This window comes from Pseudophryne corroboree, chromosome 2, assembly GCF_028390025.1.
Source record: "Pseudophryne corroboree isolate aPseCor3 chromosome 2, aPseCor3.hap2, whole genome shotgun sequence".
NCBI lineage: Eukaryota > Metazoa > Chordata > Amphibia > Anura > Myobatrachidae > Pseudophryne > Pseudophryne corroboree.
Window position 1 is genome coordinate 61,384,154 of NC_086445.1, and position 16,928 is coordinate 61,401,081.

Here is a 16,928-nt window from a genome sequence, read left to right on the forward strand (position 1 = left end):
TTTTGCACCACGAACCTGAGGTACCCTTGATGTGAAGGGCAAATTGGGACATGCAGGTAAGCATCCTTGATGTCCAGGGACACCATAAAGTCCCCTTCATCCAGATTCGCTATCACTGCTCTGAGTGACTCCATCTTGAACTTGAATTTTTGTATGTACAGGTTCAAAGATTTCAGATTTAGAATAGGTCTTACCGAGCCGTCCGGCTTCGGTACCACAAATAGTGTGCAATAATACCCCTTTCCCTGTTGTAGGAGGGGTACCTTGACTATCACCTGCTGAGAATACAGCTTGTGAATGGCTTCCAATACCGTCGCCCTGTCTGAGGGAGACGTTGGCAGAGCAGACTTTAGGAACCGGCGAGGGGGAGACTTCTCGAATTCCAACCTGTAACCCTGAGATATTATCTGCAGGATCCAGGGGTCCACCTGTGAGTGAGCCCACTGTGCGCTGAAATTCTTGAGTCGACCCCCCACCGCCCCTGAGTCCGCTTGTAAAGCCCCAACGTCATGCTGAGGGCTTTGCAGAAGCCGGGGGGGGCTTCTGCTCCTGGGAAGAAGCTGCTTGGTGCACTCTTACCCTTTCCTTTGCCTCGGGCAAATATGACTGTCCTTTCGCCCGCTTGTTCCTATAGGAACGAAAGGACTGCGGCTGAAAAGACGGTGTCTTTTTCTGTTGGGAGGGGACCGGAGGTAAAAAGGTGGATTTCCCGGCTGTTGCCGTGGCCACCAAATCCGATAGACCGACCCCAAATAATTCCTCCCCCTTATACGGCAATACTTCCATATGCCGTTTGGAATCCGCATCACTTGACCATTGTCGCGTCCATAAACTTCTTCTGGCAGATATGGACATCGCACTTACTCTCGATGCCAGAGTGCAAATATCCCTCTGTGCATCTCGCATATATAGAAATGCATCCTTTAAATGCTCTATAGTCAGTAAAATACGGTCCCTATCCAGGGTATCAATATTTTCAGTCAGGGAATCCGACCAAACCACCCCAGCACTGCACATCCATGCAGAGGCGATGGCTGGTCGCAGTATAACACCAGTATGAGTGTATATACTTTTCAGGGTAGTTTCCAGCCTCCTATCTGCTGGATCCTTGAGGGCGGCCGTTTCAGGAGACGGTAACGCCACTTGTTTTGATAAGCGTGTGAGCGCCTTATCCACCCTAGGGGGTGTTTCCCAGCGCGCCCTAACCTCTGGCGGGAAAGGATATAATGCCAATAACTTCTTTGAAATTAGCAGTTTTCTATCGGGGTTAACCCACGCTTCATCACACACTTCATTCAATTCGTCTGATTTAGGAAAAACTACAGGTAGCTTTTTCAGACCCCACATAATACCCCTTTTTGTGGTACATGCAGTATCAGAGATATGTAAAGCCTCCTTCATTGCCGTGATCATATAACGTGTGGCCCTACTGGAAAATACGTTTGTTTCTTCACCGTCGACACTAGATTCGGTGTCCGTGTCTGGGTCTGTGTCGACCGACTGAGGTAAAGGGCGTTTTACAGCCCCTGACGGTGTCTGAGACGCCTGTACAGGTACTAACTGGTTTTCCGGCCGTCTCATGTCGTCAACTGATTTTTGTAATGTGCTGACATTATCACGTAATTCCATAAATAAAGCCATCCATTCCGGTGTCGACTCCCTAGGGGGTGACATCACCATTATCGGCAATTGCTCCGCCTCCACACCAACATCGTCCTCATACATGTCGACACACACGTACCGACACACAGCAGACACACAGGGAATGCTCTTATCGAAGACAGGACCCCACTAGCCCTTTGGGGAGACAGAGGGAGAGTTTGCCAGCACACACCCAAGCGCTATAAATATATAGGAACAACCCTATAGAAGTGTTGTCTCCCTTATAGCAGCTTAATATATATCAAAAACGCCAAAAAAAGTGCCCCCCCCTCTCTTTTTTACCCTGTTTCTGTAGTGCAGTGCAGGGGAGAGTCCTGGGAGCCTTCCTCGCAGCGGAGCTGAGCAGGAAAATGGCGCTGTGTGCTCTATTTCGGCGGGCTCTTCTCCGGAGTTTGTGAGACCTGGCAGGGGTTAAATACATCCATATAGCCCCAAGGGCTATATGTGATGTATTTTTTAGCCAGAACAAGGTATTCTCATTGCTGCCCAGGGCGCCCCCTGCAGCGCCCTGCACCCTCCGTGACCGCTGGTGTGAAGTGTGTGACAACAATGGCGCACAGCTGCAGTGCTGTGCGCTACCTCATGAAGACTGAAAAGTCTTCTGCCGCCGGTTTCTGGACCTCTTCGCTTTTCGGCATCTGTAAGGGGGTCGGCGGCGCGGCTCCGGGACCGGACTCCATGGCTGGGCCTGTGTTCGATCCCTCTGGAGCTAATGGTGTCCAGTAGCCTAAGAAGCCAATCCATCCTGCACGCAGGTGAGTTCACTTCTTCTCCCCTAAGTCCCTCGTTGCAGTGAGCCTGTTGCCAGCAGGACTCACTGAAAATAAAAAAACCTAAAAACTTTTTCTAAGCAGCTCTTTAGGAGAGCCACCTAGATTGCACCCTGCTCGGACGGGCACAAAAACCTAACTGAGGCTTGGAGGAGGGTCATAGGGGGAGGAGCCAGTGCACACCACCTGATCCTAAAGCTTTATTTTTGTGCCCTGTCTCCTGCGGAGCCGCTAATCCCCATGGTCCTGACGGAGTCCCCAGCATCCACTAGGACGTTAGAGAAAAAAGGTTCCTCACCCCTGCTCTAGAGCATGGGGTATTCAACATGCAGGCCCACCAGCTGCTGTGGAACTGCACATCCCAGGATGCCCTGCCACACTTCTAAAGTCTCTAATAGCAAAACTGTGGCAGTGCATCCTGGGATGTTTAGTTCTACAGCAGATGGAGGGCCACATGTTGAATAGGCCTGCTCTAGAGCACTGGCGGCAGCTCATTACCTCCACAGCGTAGGAGCACGGGCAGCACCCAGAATACATTACAGGATCAGCACAGAAACCATTACCAAGGGAGACGGAGAACGGAACATAAACCGGAAAACTATACTTAAGTTTAATATTACATGGGGAATAAGAAACACAGTGCAGAAAACAAAGTCTGTCAGCGGTTTGCAGGTGGCAGCTTGCAGCATAGTGTGTATAATGCTCTTTCCAGAAAGCACCAAGGAACTACTAAACTGCTTATTCATAATGAATACAATGATGAATTAGGGATTGACAATATGGATCAACTCTAATGCATGATTTATGTGTGAGTACAGCAAACAAAAGTTCCCCAAGCAATGAATAATATTGTAACGGCATATCTGGAATTTCTCTAGACAATGGGGTTTCAGATGCAGCGCAATAACTTCCTGCTGCAGAGATGAGCGCACCTGAGGGGGGGAGTCATAAGTGTAAGTTGCTTCTGCCGACGCCGCACCTGATATTACAGCCCTGGGGACAATCAGCACAGCAGCAAATCATTATCAGGTGCTCTCTAGTTTATTTACATAGAAACATAGGAGGCGATTCATTTGTTTAGTGTGCGCCCTAATTGCATTTTCCCTGTTACTTTAGACGGCGTGGTATGCATTTTTTTAAGATGCCCATTGTTTTATTGCACCGATTGCGCCCAGAAGTGCTGGGTTTAGTCACGCAAAGCGGCTAAACCAGACTAAAGTGCTGCCTGTGACGCAATAGTCCCACATGGGCGTGACACTTCTCACATTTCTGCTCAGGGGGAGCGGGCGCAGCAAGAAGAAATATTGACACCGGTAGCATGCGCGCCCATACAGCAGCACAACTAACCTGTTCTAGTGGTGGGCGCCCATTAAACTTGAATCCCCCCCCATAGAATTTGATGTCCGATAACAACCATATGGCCCATCCAGTCTTCCCTTTAGGGTGAGGGTATTAAGGAACGGGGTTATTTCAAAAGGAAAAATAAATAAATCATGGAGGTGTACCGAGAGGGTGTTGTGATGCATCCTAAGAGGGTGGACAATGTAAATAAAACCAGTTTTATACTCAAAATTCTAGAGTATGATAGGTGAGGCCCTGCCTCCCCCGGCTGTGCTGCTGCAGCTCTACGTCCCTGCCTCCCCCCGGCTGTGCTGCTGCAGCTCTACGGCCCTGCCTCCCCCCGGCTGTGCTGCTGCAGCTCTACGGCCCTGCCTCCCCTGACTGTGCTGCTACAAGTCTCCCCTGGGGGGAGCCATTAAGAATAAGAACCAAAGCGCTTTCTTCGTCCCAAATATGTGTTTTCCTCTAGGATTAAGAAGCCAGGCATCGCCAATCTACCATAGACAGCAGTGGCTTCCTATTACCAACTCAGGATAGTGACACAGATGACAAAATAACTTTATTAATAAAAAAAAAAATCTGTAAGACACTGGCGACATCCAAGTCTGCTGACACGTGGGAAAAACTGATGAAATTATGGGTTTAATCATTTTAGGAAAAATGTAATGTACTAACTCCATTCAGAAAGTTATACATTTTTTATGCAATAAAATCAGTTCACCAGTCTCCACTCATGTAGAAAGGAGCCAGCAGGAATTATAGAAGTTAGGGAAGATGAGTGGCCATTAAGTAGAGTAGATGTGACTCATTTAAGGTGCAGCGGCTACCTGTCTACTGGGATTAGTCTGTCCCTGCCCTGACGTTGGCTGTCTGCGCTGCCTGTGGTTGCAGCAGAGAGGTTATTTCAAAACCCGGCTGATTCCTAAAAGATCATTTAGACAGAGATCACCTCTGCCATAGGCTCTCCTCCATTAGCATACAGCCTCCCTATCCCTGTGCTAAACCCGTAAACAACCAATTCTGGAGAGCCACCATACAAGTCTAAGTTCAATCAACTATGGAGGCGGCAAGTGCCTTATAGAAACTGTAAATGCCAGCAACAGGCAAGAGGTTAAAGGACACCACAGACAGACAACTTTTGACATAGGTATCTGAGGGGGGATGCGTTCAGGAGACCGACGCTGGAATCCCGACAGCCAGTGAAATACTGTCGGACGGAATCCCAACATCCGCAGAGTATGCCCACTCGGTTGGTGTGCCCCAAAACTCGGCAAGCACTTCGTGCCCGCGAGGGGACGCGCTACCTCGCAGCCAGGATTCCGGGGTCTGTATACTGATAGCTGCCATCCCATCTACCGTTAAAACATAGCGAATGCATATGAGGGTCCCCTGGTAAAGTGTCTTGGACAAGGTAAATATTCTGCGGAGGGACAAGAAGATGATGTAACGAAATAAAAAGACCCCTGGTACCCAAGTTTTGGAAATCAGAACTATTTATGACAATGGATGCAAACGTTTCCTGGTGGCTCATGCAAGGTCACTGGTGGATTTTAAAATGGTTGTGTCAATCCCTTGGTAGTTTATTTAGGTCAGGGATATACACAGAATAGACTTTCACAGTAATCTGGCATCAGTCAGGATGAGATTGGTATACGCGAACAGACAGGTGCCACTGTTTCATTAAACGCTGCGATCTGACCGTTATCGGATCAGTGCACACCTGTATGCCCTGTGCAATGTCTTGCTCAGTGGAATCGAATAAAGTACAAGAAGCTCATACCCACAATTTATGGTATCGCCGGTGAGTGTGTGTTCCGTTGCCAGCTTGGTTATTGGTTAAAAATACTCAAATGCTCCTGCATATTCTCTATCCAATTATTGGTCCGATAATTGAATAGTGCGTACCTAGACTTATAGGCCCTACACACTGGCCGACATCAGTCAAAGATATGAACGAGATACCGTTCATATCTTTCAGTGTGGAGGCTCCAGCGATGAACGATGCGTGGCCCAGCGCTCGTTCATCGCTGATCCCCCATCGGCTGTACATGCAGGCCAATATGGACGATCTCGTCCATATTTGCCTGCACTTCAATGCAGCCGGGTGAGCGGGGGAGTGAAGAAACTTCACTCCCCCCATCACTGCCCCTCCGCCGCCGGGTCGCCCGTCGGGCGGATCGGCCAATGTGTAGGGCCCTTTACTCTCTTCTATGAGATACAGGGCTTATAGGATACATGAAACAAAACAAAACAAAATAAAAAGGATCCTAGGGCTATACATGATCACTTAAAAAGGGAAACATCCCATTTATGGGGGAATTAAATTACTGCTTTTGTGGGTAAAAACAGCGCAACAATACTCGACTGCAACACAGGACAGTAACGGTACACCCACAATTGTTGCAAGTTTTCGGTCAATCCTCATATGCCAGGCAGAACATGCCATGTGAATGGGCACGACGTCCTGTCCTGGACCGGCACGTTGTACCGAATAGAATCGCCCCCTTAAAGTAAAGGAAGATTGTTAACACCAAGGAAACTTTTGTGGACTGAATCTTTTTTTGGGGTCCCCTGTAATTCCAACAAACTTACGTAAAGATGATGACATTGCATACTGCAGCCCTGCATTAGGCCACCAGCACAATACACGGAGGCCACACACTAGAATCCACGTCACACAGATTAAGCTACGACTGGTCGGCCCTACAGACACCATGCAGAAAACCTCAACATCCATTCAGGCTCTGCATAGGCTGTACTACAGAACAGCGCTGGTTCTTCCATGGTGGAATGTCTTATATGGTAATCATATGGTCAAAACCTACAGCTAGGATTGGTACATTCAATTGAAGGTGCCAAAAAAGCATTTTGCCTGCAATACATTTTTAGTCAATATGGTGTTTTCCCAGCACGATTTAGGAAATCAGGGGCAGATGTATTAACCTGGAGACGGCATAAGGAAGTGATAAACCAGTGATAAGTGCAAGGTAATAAACGCACCAGCCAATCAGCTCCAATATGTAAATTAACAGTTAGGCGCTGACTGGCTGGTGCGTTTATCACCTTGCACATATCACTGATTTATCACCTCCTTATGCTGTCTCCAGGCTTAATACATCTGCCCCTCAGTCTTAAATTAAAAAAAAAAAAAAAAACATGTGAACGCTTTGATGATTACATACATTAATCTAGGTGATTATTTACCCCTGACCCATGATCTGTTACACAACAGATAATAAGATTTTACTTACCGGTAAATCTATTTCTCGTAGTCCGTAGTGGATGCTGGGGACTCCGTAAGGACCATGGGGAATAGACGGGCTCCGCAGGAGACAGGGCACTCTAAGAAAGAATTAGGACTACTGGTGTGCACTGGCTCCTCCCTCTATGTCCCTCCTCCAGACCTCAGTTAAGGAAACTGTGCCCGGAAGAGCTGACAGTACAAGGAAAGGATTTTGGAATCCAGGGTAAGACTCATACCAGCCACACCAATCACACCGTATAACTTGTGATAACTTACCCAGTTAACAGTATGAACAACAACAGAGCATCAGACAACCTGACGCAAACATAACCCTTAGTTAAGCAATAACTATATACAAGTATTGCAGAAGAAGTCCGCACTTGGGACGGGCGCCCAGCATCCACTACGGACTACGAGAAATAGATTTACCGGTAAGTAAAATCTTATTTTCTCTAACGTCCTAGTGGATGCTGGGGACTCCGTAAGGACCATGGGGATTATACCAAAGCTCCCAAATGGGCGGGAGAGTGCGGATGACTCTGCAGCACCGAATGAGCAAACACAAGATCCTCCTCAGCCAGGGTATCAAACTTGTAGAATTTTGCAAACGTGTTTGAACACCACCAAGTAGCTGCTCGGCAAAGCTGTAATGCCGAGACCCCTCGGGCAGCCGCCCAAGAAGAGCCCACCTTCCTCGTGGAATGGGCTTTTACAGATTTTGGATGCGGCAATCCAGCCGCAGAATGACCCTGCTGAGTCGTGTTACAGATCCAGCGAGCAATAGTTTGCTGTGAAGCAGGAGCACCCAGCTTGTTGGATGCATACAGGATAAACAGCGAGTCAGTTTTCCTGACTCCAGCCGTTCTGGCTACATAAATCTTCAAAGCCCTGACTACATCTAGTAACTTGGAATCCTCCAAGTCACGAGTAGCCGCAGGCACCACAATAGGTTGGTTCAAATGAAAAGATGACACCACCTTCGGCAGAAACTGCGGACGAGTCCGTAATTCTGCCCTGTCCATATGGAAAACCAGATAGGGGCTTTTACATGACAAAGCCGCCAATTCTGACACACGCCTAGCCGAAGCTAAGGCCAATAGCATGACCACTTTCCACGTGAGATACTTTAACTCCACGGTCTTAAGTGGCTCAAACCAGTGGGATTTCAGGAAACTCAACACCACGTTAAGATCCCAAGGTGCCACTGGTGGCACAAAAGGGGGCTGAATATGCAGCACTCCCTTTACAAACGTCTGAACCTCAGGAAGAGAAGCCAGTTCCTTTTGAAAGAAAATGGATAGGGCCGAAATCTGTACCTTTATGGACCCTAATTTTAAGCCCATAGTCACTCCCGACTGTAGGAAGTGAAGGAACCGGCCCAGCTGGAATTCCTCTGTAGGGGCCTTCCTGGCCTCACACCAAGCAACATATTTTCGCCATATACGGTGATAATGTTTTGCTGTCACGTCCTTCCTAGCCTTTATCAGCGTAGGAATAACTTCATCCGGAATGCCTTTTTCCGCTAGGATCCGGCGTTCAACCGCCATGCCGTCAAACGCAGCCGCGGTAAGTCTTGGAACAGACAGGGCCCCTGTTGCAACAGATCCTGTCTGAGAGGCAGAGGCCATAGGTCCTCTGTGAGCATTTCTTGCAGTTCCGGGTACCAAGTCCTTCTTGGCCAATCCGGAACTATGAGTATTGTTCTCACTCCTCTTTTTCTTACGATTCTCAGCACCTTGGGTATGAGAGGAAGAGGAGGAAACACATAGACCGACTGAAACACCCACGGTGTTACTAGTGCGTCCACAGCTATCGCCTGAGGGTCTCTTGACCTGGCGCAATACCTTTGTAGCTTTTTGTTGAGGCGGGATGCCATCATGTCCACCTGTGGCAGTTCCCATCGATTTGTAATCTGTGTGAAGACTTCTTGATGAAGTCCCCACTCTCCCGGGTGGAGGTCGTGCCTGCTGAGGAAGTCTGCTTCCCAGTTGTCCACTCCCGGAATGAACACTGCTGACAGTGCTTGCACGTGATTCTCCACCGAACGAAGAATCCTGGTGGCTTCTGCCATCGCCACCCTGCTTCTTGTGCCGCCCTGGCGGTTTACATGAGCCACTGCGGTGATGTTGTCTGATTGAATCAGCACCGGTTGGTTGCGAAGCAGAGGCTCCGCTTGACTCAGGGCGTTGTATATGGCCCTTAGTTCCAGGATATTGATGTGCAGACAAGTTTACTGACTTGACCACAACCCTTGGAAGTTTCTTCCCTGAGTGACTGCCCCCCATCCTCGGAGGCTTGCATCCGTGGTCACCAGGACCCAGTCCTGTATGCAGAACCTGCGGCCCTCGAGAAGGTGAGCACTCTGCAGCCACCACAGAAGAGACACCCTGGCCCTGGGGGATAGGGTGATCAGCCGATGCATCTGAAGATGCGATCCGGACCACTTGTCCAACAGATCCCACTGAAAGTTCCTCGCATGGAACCTGCCGAAGGGAATGGCTTCGTATGACGCCACCATCTTTCCCAGGACTCGCATGCATTGATGCACCGACACCTGTTTTGGTTTTAAGAGGTCTCTGACCAGAGTCACGAGCTCCTGGGCCTTCTCCTCCGGGAGAAACACCTTCTTCTGGTCTGTGTCCAGAATCATGCCCAGGAAGGGCAGTCTCGTCGTAGGAATCAGCTGCGACTTTGGAATATTCAGAATCCAGCCGTGCTGTTGTAACACCTCCCGAGAGTGTGCTACGCTGATCAGCAACTGCTCTCTGGACCTCGCCTTTATGAGGAGATCGTCCAAGTATGGGATAATTGTGACTCCTTGCTTTCGCATGAGCATCATCATTTCCGCCATTACCTTGGTAAATATTCTTGGTGCCGTGGACAGACCAAACGGCAACGTCTGGAATTGGTAATGACAGTCCTGTACCACAAATCTGAGGTACTCCTGATGAGGTGGATAAATGGGGACATGCAGGTAAGCATCCTTGATGTCCAGAGACACCATAAAATCCCCCTCTTCCAGGCTTGCGATGACCGCTCTCAGCAATTCCATCTTGAACATGAACCTTTTCAGGTAAATGTTAAGGGATTTTAAATTCAATATAGGTCTGACCGAACCGCCCGGTTTCGGAACCACAAACATTGTGGAATAGTAACCCCTTCCCTGTTGAGGGAGGGGAACCTGTACCACCACCTGCTGGAGATATAATTTGTGAATTGCCACTAACACTACTTCCCTTTCTATGGGGGAAGCTGGCAGGGCCGATTTGAGGTAACGGTGAGGGGGCATCACTTCGAATTCCAGCTTTTATCCCTGAGACACAATCTGTATAGCTCAGGGATCCACCTGTGAGCGAACCCACTGGTGGCTGAAATTTCGGAGACGCGCCCCCACCGCTCCTGGCTCCACCTGTGGAGCCCCAGCGTCATGCAGTGGATTTTGTGGAAGCCGGGGAGGACTTTTGTTCCTGGGAACTAGCTGTATTGTGTAGCTTCTTTCCTCTACCCCTGCCTCTGGCAAGAAAAGACGCACCTCGGACTTTCTTGCTTCTTTGTGATCGAAAGGACTGCATTTGGTAATACGGTGCTTTCTTAGGTTGTGAGGGAATATATGGCAAAAAATTTGACTTCCCAGCCGTAGCTGTGGAAACTAGGTCCGAGAGACCGTCCCCAAACAATTCCTCACCCTTATAAGGTAAAACCTCCATGTGCTTTTATGAGTCGGCATCACCTGTCCATTGCCGAGTCCACAGGACCCTTCTGGCAGAAATTGACATTGCATTTATTCTAGAGCCCAGTAGGCAAATGTCTCTCTGGGCATCCCTCATATATAGGACAGCGTCTTTTATATGCCCCAGGGTCAGTAATAAGGTATCCTTGTCCAAGGTATCAAGTTCCTCAGACAGAGTATCTGCCAATGCTGCTACAACACTACACATCCAGGCAGACGCAATTGCCGGCCTCAGTAGGGTACCTGAATGTGTATAAACAGACTTCAGGATACCTTCCTGCTTCCTATCCGCAGGATCCTTTAGGGAGGCCGTATCCTGTGACGGCAGGGCCACCTTCTTAGATAAGCGTGTCAAAGCTTTGTCTACCCTAGGGGAGGATTCCCAGCGTAACCTGTCCGTTGGCGGGAAAGGATACGCCATAAGTAACCGTTTGGAAATCTGCACTTTCCTATCAGGAGAATCCCAAGCTTTTTCACATAACTCATTTAACTCATGTGTAGGGGGAAAAGTCACTTCTTGCCTTTTTTCCCCAAACATATAAGCCCTCTTGTCAGAGACCGGGTTTACCTCTGAAATGTGCAATACAACCTTCATTGCTATAATCATGTAGCGGATGGCTTTAGCCATTTTAGGCTGCAACTTTGCATCATCGCCACTGGAGTCAGAATCCGTGTCGATATCTGTGTCAACAATCTGGGATAGTGGGCGCTTCGGAGACCCTGACGGCCTCTGCGCTGTAGGATCAGGCATGGGTTGAGACCCTGACTGTCCCAAGGCTTCAGCTTTATCCAACCTTTTATGCAAGGAGTTTACATGATCATTTAACACCTTCCACATACCCATCCAATCAGGTGTCGGCGGCGACCCCACATTCATCTGCACCTGCTCTGCTTCCACATAGCCTTCCTCGTCAAACATGTCGACACAATCGTACCGACACACCACACACACAGGGGATGCTCTATTTGAGGACAGAACCCCCACAAGGCCTTTTGGAGAGACAGAGAGAGAGTATGCCAGCACACACCCCAGCGCTATATAACCCAGGAATTACACAGTAACTTAGTGTTTACCCAGTAGCTGCTGTATTACTGATTTTGCGCTAAATTTATGTGCCCCCCCCCTCTCTTTTTACCCTCTTTCTACCGTGATTCTGCAGGGGAGAGCCTGGGGAGCTTCCTCTCAGCGGAGCTGTGGAGAGAAAATGGCGCTGGTGAGTGCTGAGGAAGAAGCCCCGCCCCCTCAGCGGCGGGCTTCTGTCCCGCGATTTTGTGTAAAATAATGGCGGGGGCTCATGCATATATACAGTGCCCAGCTGTATATATGCTCTATTATGCCAGGAGGTACTCAATTGCTGCCCAGGGCGCCCCCCCTGCACCCTGCAGTGACCGGAGTGTGCGGGTTTAATGTGGGAGCAATGGCGCACAGCTGCAGTGCTGTGCGCTACCTTATATGAAGACAGGAGTCTTCTGCCGACGATTTTGAAGTCTTCTTGCTTCTCTCGCCGGCTTCTGTCTTCTGGCTCTGCGAGGGGGACGGCGGCGCGGCTCCGGGATCGGACGACCAAGGGTGAGTTCCTGTGTTCGATCCCTCTGGAGCTAATGGTGTCCAGTAGCCTAAGAAGCACGACCTATCCGCAGTTAGTAGGTTTGCTTCTCTCCCCTCAGTCCCACGTAGCAGAGAGTCTGTTGCCAGCAGATCTCTCTGAAAATAAAAAAAAATCCTAATAAAATACTTTCTTATTAGCAAGCTCAGGAGAGCTCACTAAAGTGCACCCAGCTCTGACCGGGCACAGATTCTAACTGAGGTCTGGAGGAGGAACATAGAGGGAGGAGCCAGTGCACACCAGTAGTCCTAATTCTTTCAGAGTGCCCTGTCTCCTGCGGAGCCCGTCTATTCCCCATGGTCCTTACGAAGTCCCCAGCATCCACTAGGACGTTAGAGAAAAATAAGAGGTCACATAATGCCATATACATGGCCAGGGAAGCAGCAGGGCCCAGCCACAGATGATTGCACAACATCTATATGGACACTCTGCACTAAGTATTGCACTTTATTTCTCCACAAAAAAAGCCAGATGAACACAAATGAATGTGCACCGAGGACACAAAGTGACATGTAACCAGAGTTTGCATAACATACCACATCTATTAAACAGTGTATTCAAATTGTATCATGTGAGCACAAGAAGAAATACAGCTTTTACATAGCATTTTATATCTGTGGAAAAACAGAGGTCGACACTTTAATCCAATGAACGCAGGTTTGCTGGCGTGTATGTAGACACTGGAAATAACAAGAGAATGTATTTTTATCAGCCTACAATTTACAATCTTAAGGGCCACTATAGAAAATGTAATACGCCGTAATAAAGGGAGATGTACTAAGCCATGGGGTGGGAGGGGGATTAAAATGTAATCACCCCCGATCTCCCATCTTAAGTGATGGGATATCGTAGGGGGCGATAAACAATTGATGTCCCCTATCGCGCTGATCGCGCCCAGTAGCGTCGGGTTTAGCAGCGTAAAGAGACTAAACTAATGGGCGAGATCGGTAATGGATCACTTCTCACACATTTCAGCCCGCCACCCCGGTGGCTACATTTGAATAGCTCCGTTAAACGCCATCTAGTGGCTGCCACCTGGAATAACATTTGAATTCCGAACATGGGAGAGAGATAAAGTACCAGCCAAACAGCTCCTAACTGCCATGTTACAGGCTGGGTTTGAAAATGATAGTTAGGAGCTGATTGGCTGGTGCTTTATTTCCCTCCAAGGTTTAGTACATAGACCCCTAAATACATTAATTGTGACATTTCGCACTGATGGAAACAAAGTACTTTGAAAAGTGGAAAACCTCCTGATTCTCAATGGCAGTCAGTATTCTACATTGTAATCTATATACAAAGACCCCAGACACTGCTCCTTTACTAGAGTAAATGGTCCAAAACTTACTATAGAAATTTTCAACTTCAATAAGTCAAACCGAGAAACAAGTCTCCTTCCCCCTGTAGCTGGGCTGCCGTACCCCTTTCATTGATTATATGAATATGCGTCAGCTCTGTGCAACCCTCCCCCTGTATTTGGTTTCTTAATGAAATATTAAGAAGACACATGACGGAAGCGGCGTCACTGGCCTGCAGTCATGCAGTGTTGGAGCTGCTCTTCCCTCCTATAAGTCACTTCTAAAATATATTTCTGTTTGTCTATAATAATATTCTGTATACAACAGCAAAAGCTCCTAATAAAAAGTCTAAGCTGGCATTAGGGAGTTCAGTCACTGCATAGGTGGGTATAAACTGGCAGTGGTGGGACGTGGCAAGCCAGTGCTCTGAACTATAACCAGATACTGGCACATCATCCAGTAGAGCAACCGAACAATGGAATGACCAGGTATGCATCCCCCCCCCCAAGGGTTACGCAATACAGAAAGGGCATTTCAGTATCAAGACACTGCACTACACTCCTAAATCAGCACATGGGAACCTGAAGAGAGAAGACTCCTCGTCACAATGGCCTCCTGTCAATACCACAAACCACGGGTCCACGACAAGATGGTACCCACCAGGCATAACACATAAAAGAGAACCACACCGGTACCACCGTTGCATTGCACAGGACCGAAGGGTGCCATTACACACCGGTACCACCCCACATTGGCACAACACAAGAGTGCCACTACACATACGCATGACCCTAGGGTGCCACCACACACTGGTACCACACAGAAGGGTGCCATCACACAGAAGGGTCACACTGCCACCACATAGAAGGGACCTACCACACACTGGCACCACTTAGACCAATAAGAAAACTCCCACAACGCAATGGAATCCATCTGGCACAACACAAGAGGGCCTCAGCTCACCCTGGTACCCCAAAGTACCGCACAGAAGGGTGCCGCAATAACACAATGGCACTGCACAGAAGGTACTCTCCACCCACTGGCACCGCACAGAAGGGTCCCACCACACACTGGCACCTCTTGGAGCAATAGGAAGGTCCCACAATGCAATGGAACCCACTTTGCACAACACAAGGGGGTCTCAGCTCACCCTGGCACCCCCAGGTACCGAACAGATGGGACCCACCACACACTGGTACCGCACAGAGAGAAACCCCCACACACTTGCACCACACAGATAGAACCCACCATTCACTGGTAATGCACAGATGGGACCCATCACACACTGGCTGGCACCTCATAGATAGGACCGACCACACACTGGCACCACACAGATGGAACCCACCACTCACTGGTATCGCACAGATGGGACCCACCATACACTGGCATCGCACAGATGGAACCCACCACTCACTGGCATCGCACAGATGGAACCCACCACTCACTGGCATCGCACAGATGGGACCCACCATACACTGGCATCGCACAGATGGAACCCACCACTCACTGGCATCGCACAGATGGGACCCACCATACACTGGTACCGCACAGAGAGAACCCACCACACACTTGCACCACACAGATAGAACCCACCACTCACTGGTAATGCACAGATGGGACCCATCACACACTGGCTGGCACCTCATAGATAGGACCGACCACACACTGGACCGACCACACACTGGCACCACACAGATGGAACCCACCACTCACTGGCATCGCACAGATGGGACCCACCATACACTGGCATCGCACAGATGGAACCCACCACTCACTGGCATCGCACAGAAGGAACCCAGCATACACTGGCATCACACAGATGGGACCCACCATACACTGGCACCGCACAGAAGGAACCCACCACTCACTGGCATCGCACAGATGGAACCCACCACTCACTGGCATCGCACAGATGGAACCCACCGCTCACTGGCATCGCACAGATGGAACCCACCACTCACTGGCACCACTTGGACCATTAGAAAGGTCCCACAACACAATGGAACCCACCTGGCACAACACAGGGGGTCTGAGCTCACCCTGGCACCCCCAGGTACCGCACAGAAGGGTGCCGCCACCACACTGGCAGCTCCGGGCACCGCACAGAACGGCCCCATCACACACTGAGCCGGTCAGACACCGGGCACGGGTCACCCCGGCATGTGGCCCCGGGGGAGCGGCTACTCACAGTCCAGGTGCTTCTTCTTGGGGCCCATGATCTCGTGGGTGGTGGCCTTGCAGACGATCTTGGAGACGGCGGAGCCGGTGACACTGTGCTGCGCCGCCGTGATGCGGTCCGTGATGCTCTGGCCGGACATGGCGACTCCGGGCTGGTGTATGACACGGAGAAAGGAGGAGGGGGCGAGCCGGTGTCACCTAGCCGCCTGCCGCACACCTGAGCATGGAGGCCCGGGGCACAGAGTCGCACTGTCAGCCCGAGCTGCCCGCCGTGCGGCGCGGGGTGTCAGGGAACGGGAGCTGCTGGGGGAAAATGGCGGCTCAGCTCCACCTCAGATCCGTGAGAGGCAGAGAGCCCGGCGCCCGTCACGTGACCGGGGGGCGGACATCTCCAGCGGGGGCGGGGTCTCACGGGGACTGCCGGGCCAAGGGCGGGGCTTCACGGAAAATACCGTATTGAGGGCGGGACTTACACGTGACGTCGGCAAAACTTTCCGGAGAACTCCGTGTTGTAGGCGGGGCTATCCATGGACCTGCATATAATGCAGGCAGGGTTTCCAGAGAGATCTGTGGTGTGGGCGTGGCTTTCCCCGGGACGTTTGGTATGTGGGCGGGGCTTTACAGAGGCGTCGGGGAGGGGGGGGGGCTTTGCTGAGACCGTGGGCGGGGCTCTAGCTGAGACGTCGGTCATTTGGGCGGGGCTGTACGTGGGAATCATGCTGTGTGGGCGTGGCTAGTCGATTGGATACACCCACACGTGCAGTATGATAGCGGCAGCCCTTACACCTGGTGATCTGTGCTGTATGTAATATACCTATATTCAGAGCCGGCCATAGGCATAGGCAAACTAGGCAATTGCCTAGGGCATTTGATATACCTAGGGGCATCAGCAGCTTCTGCTGATTAAAATGATATGCGGCATGCCTATATTCTGTGTGTAGCATTTCATATGCAGATACAGCCACAGTCTCATACAGTATATAGACATGCTGCATATCATTTTAATCAGCAGAAGCTGCTTTTTCATCCTAGCCACATAGCAATGCAAATAAGATGCATTTTCATAAAAAAAGGTGTGCTCGACGTTAGCATTGAGGC

The 16,928-nt window shown here is 50.0% G+C and overlaps 1 protein-coding gene across 13 annotated transcripts in view; it reads right to left on the minus strand.

Annotated features, from left to right (window-relative positions):
• PICALM (phosphatidylinositol binding clathrin assembly protein) overlaps positions 1-16,245 on the minus strand; it is a 160,821-nt gene extending 144,576 nt beyond the window's left edge. For 3 of the 13 annotated variants that reach the window (XM_063951364.1, XM_063951356.1, XM_063951355.1), the window contains exon 1: positions 15,841-16,244. In XM_063951364.1, the coding sequence (XP_063807434.1) occupies positions 15,841-15,970 (130 nt within the window). In that variant the 5' untranslated portion in view covers positions 15,971-16,244. Of the gene's footprint in view, positions 1-15,840 lie in introns of all 13 variants that reach the window. The other 10 variants (XM_063951358.1, XM_063951361.1, XM_063951360.1 and 7 more) reach the window with 5 other exon arrangements.
• Positions 16,246-16,928: the final 683 nt, after the last annotated feature.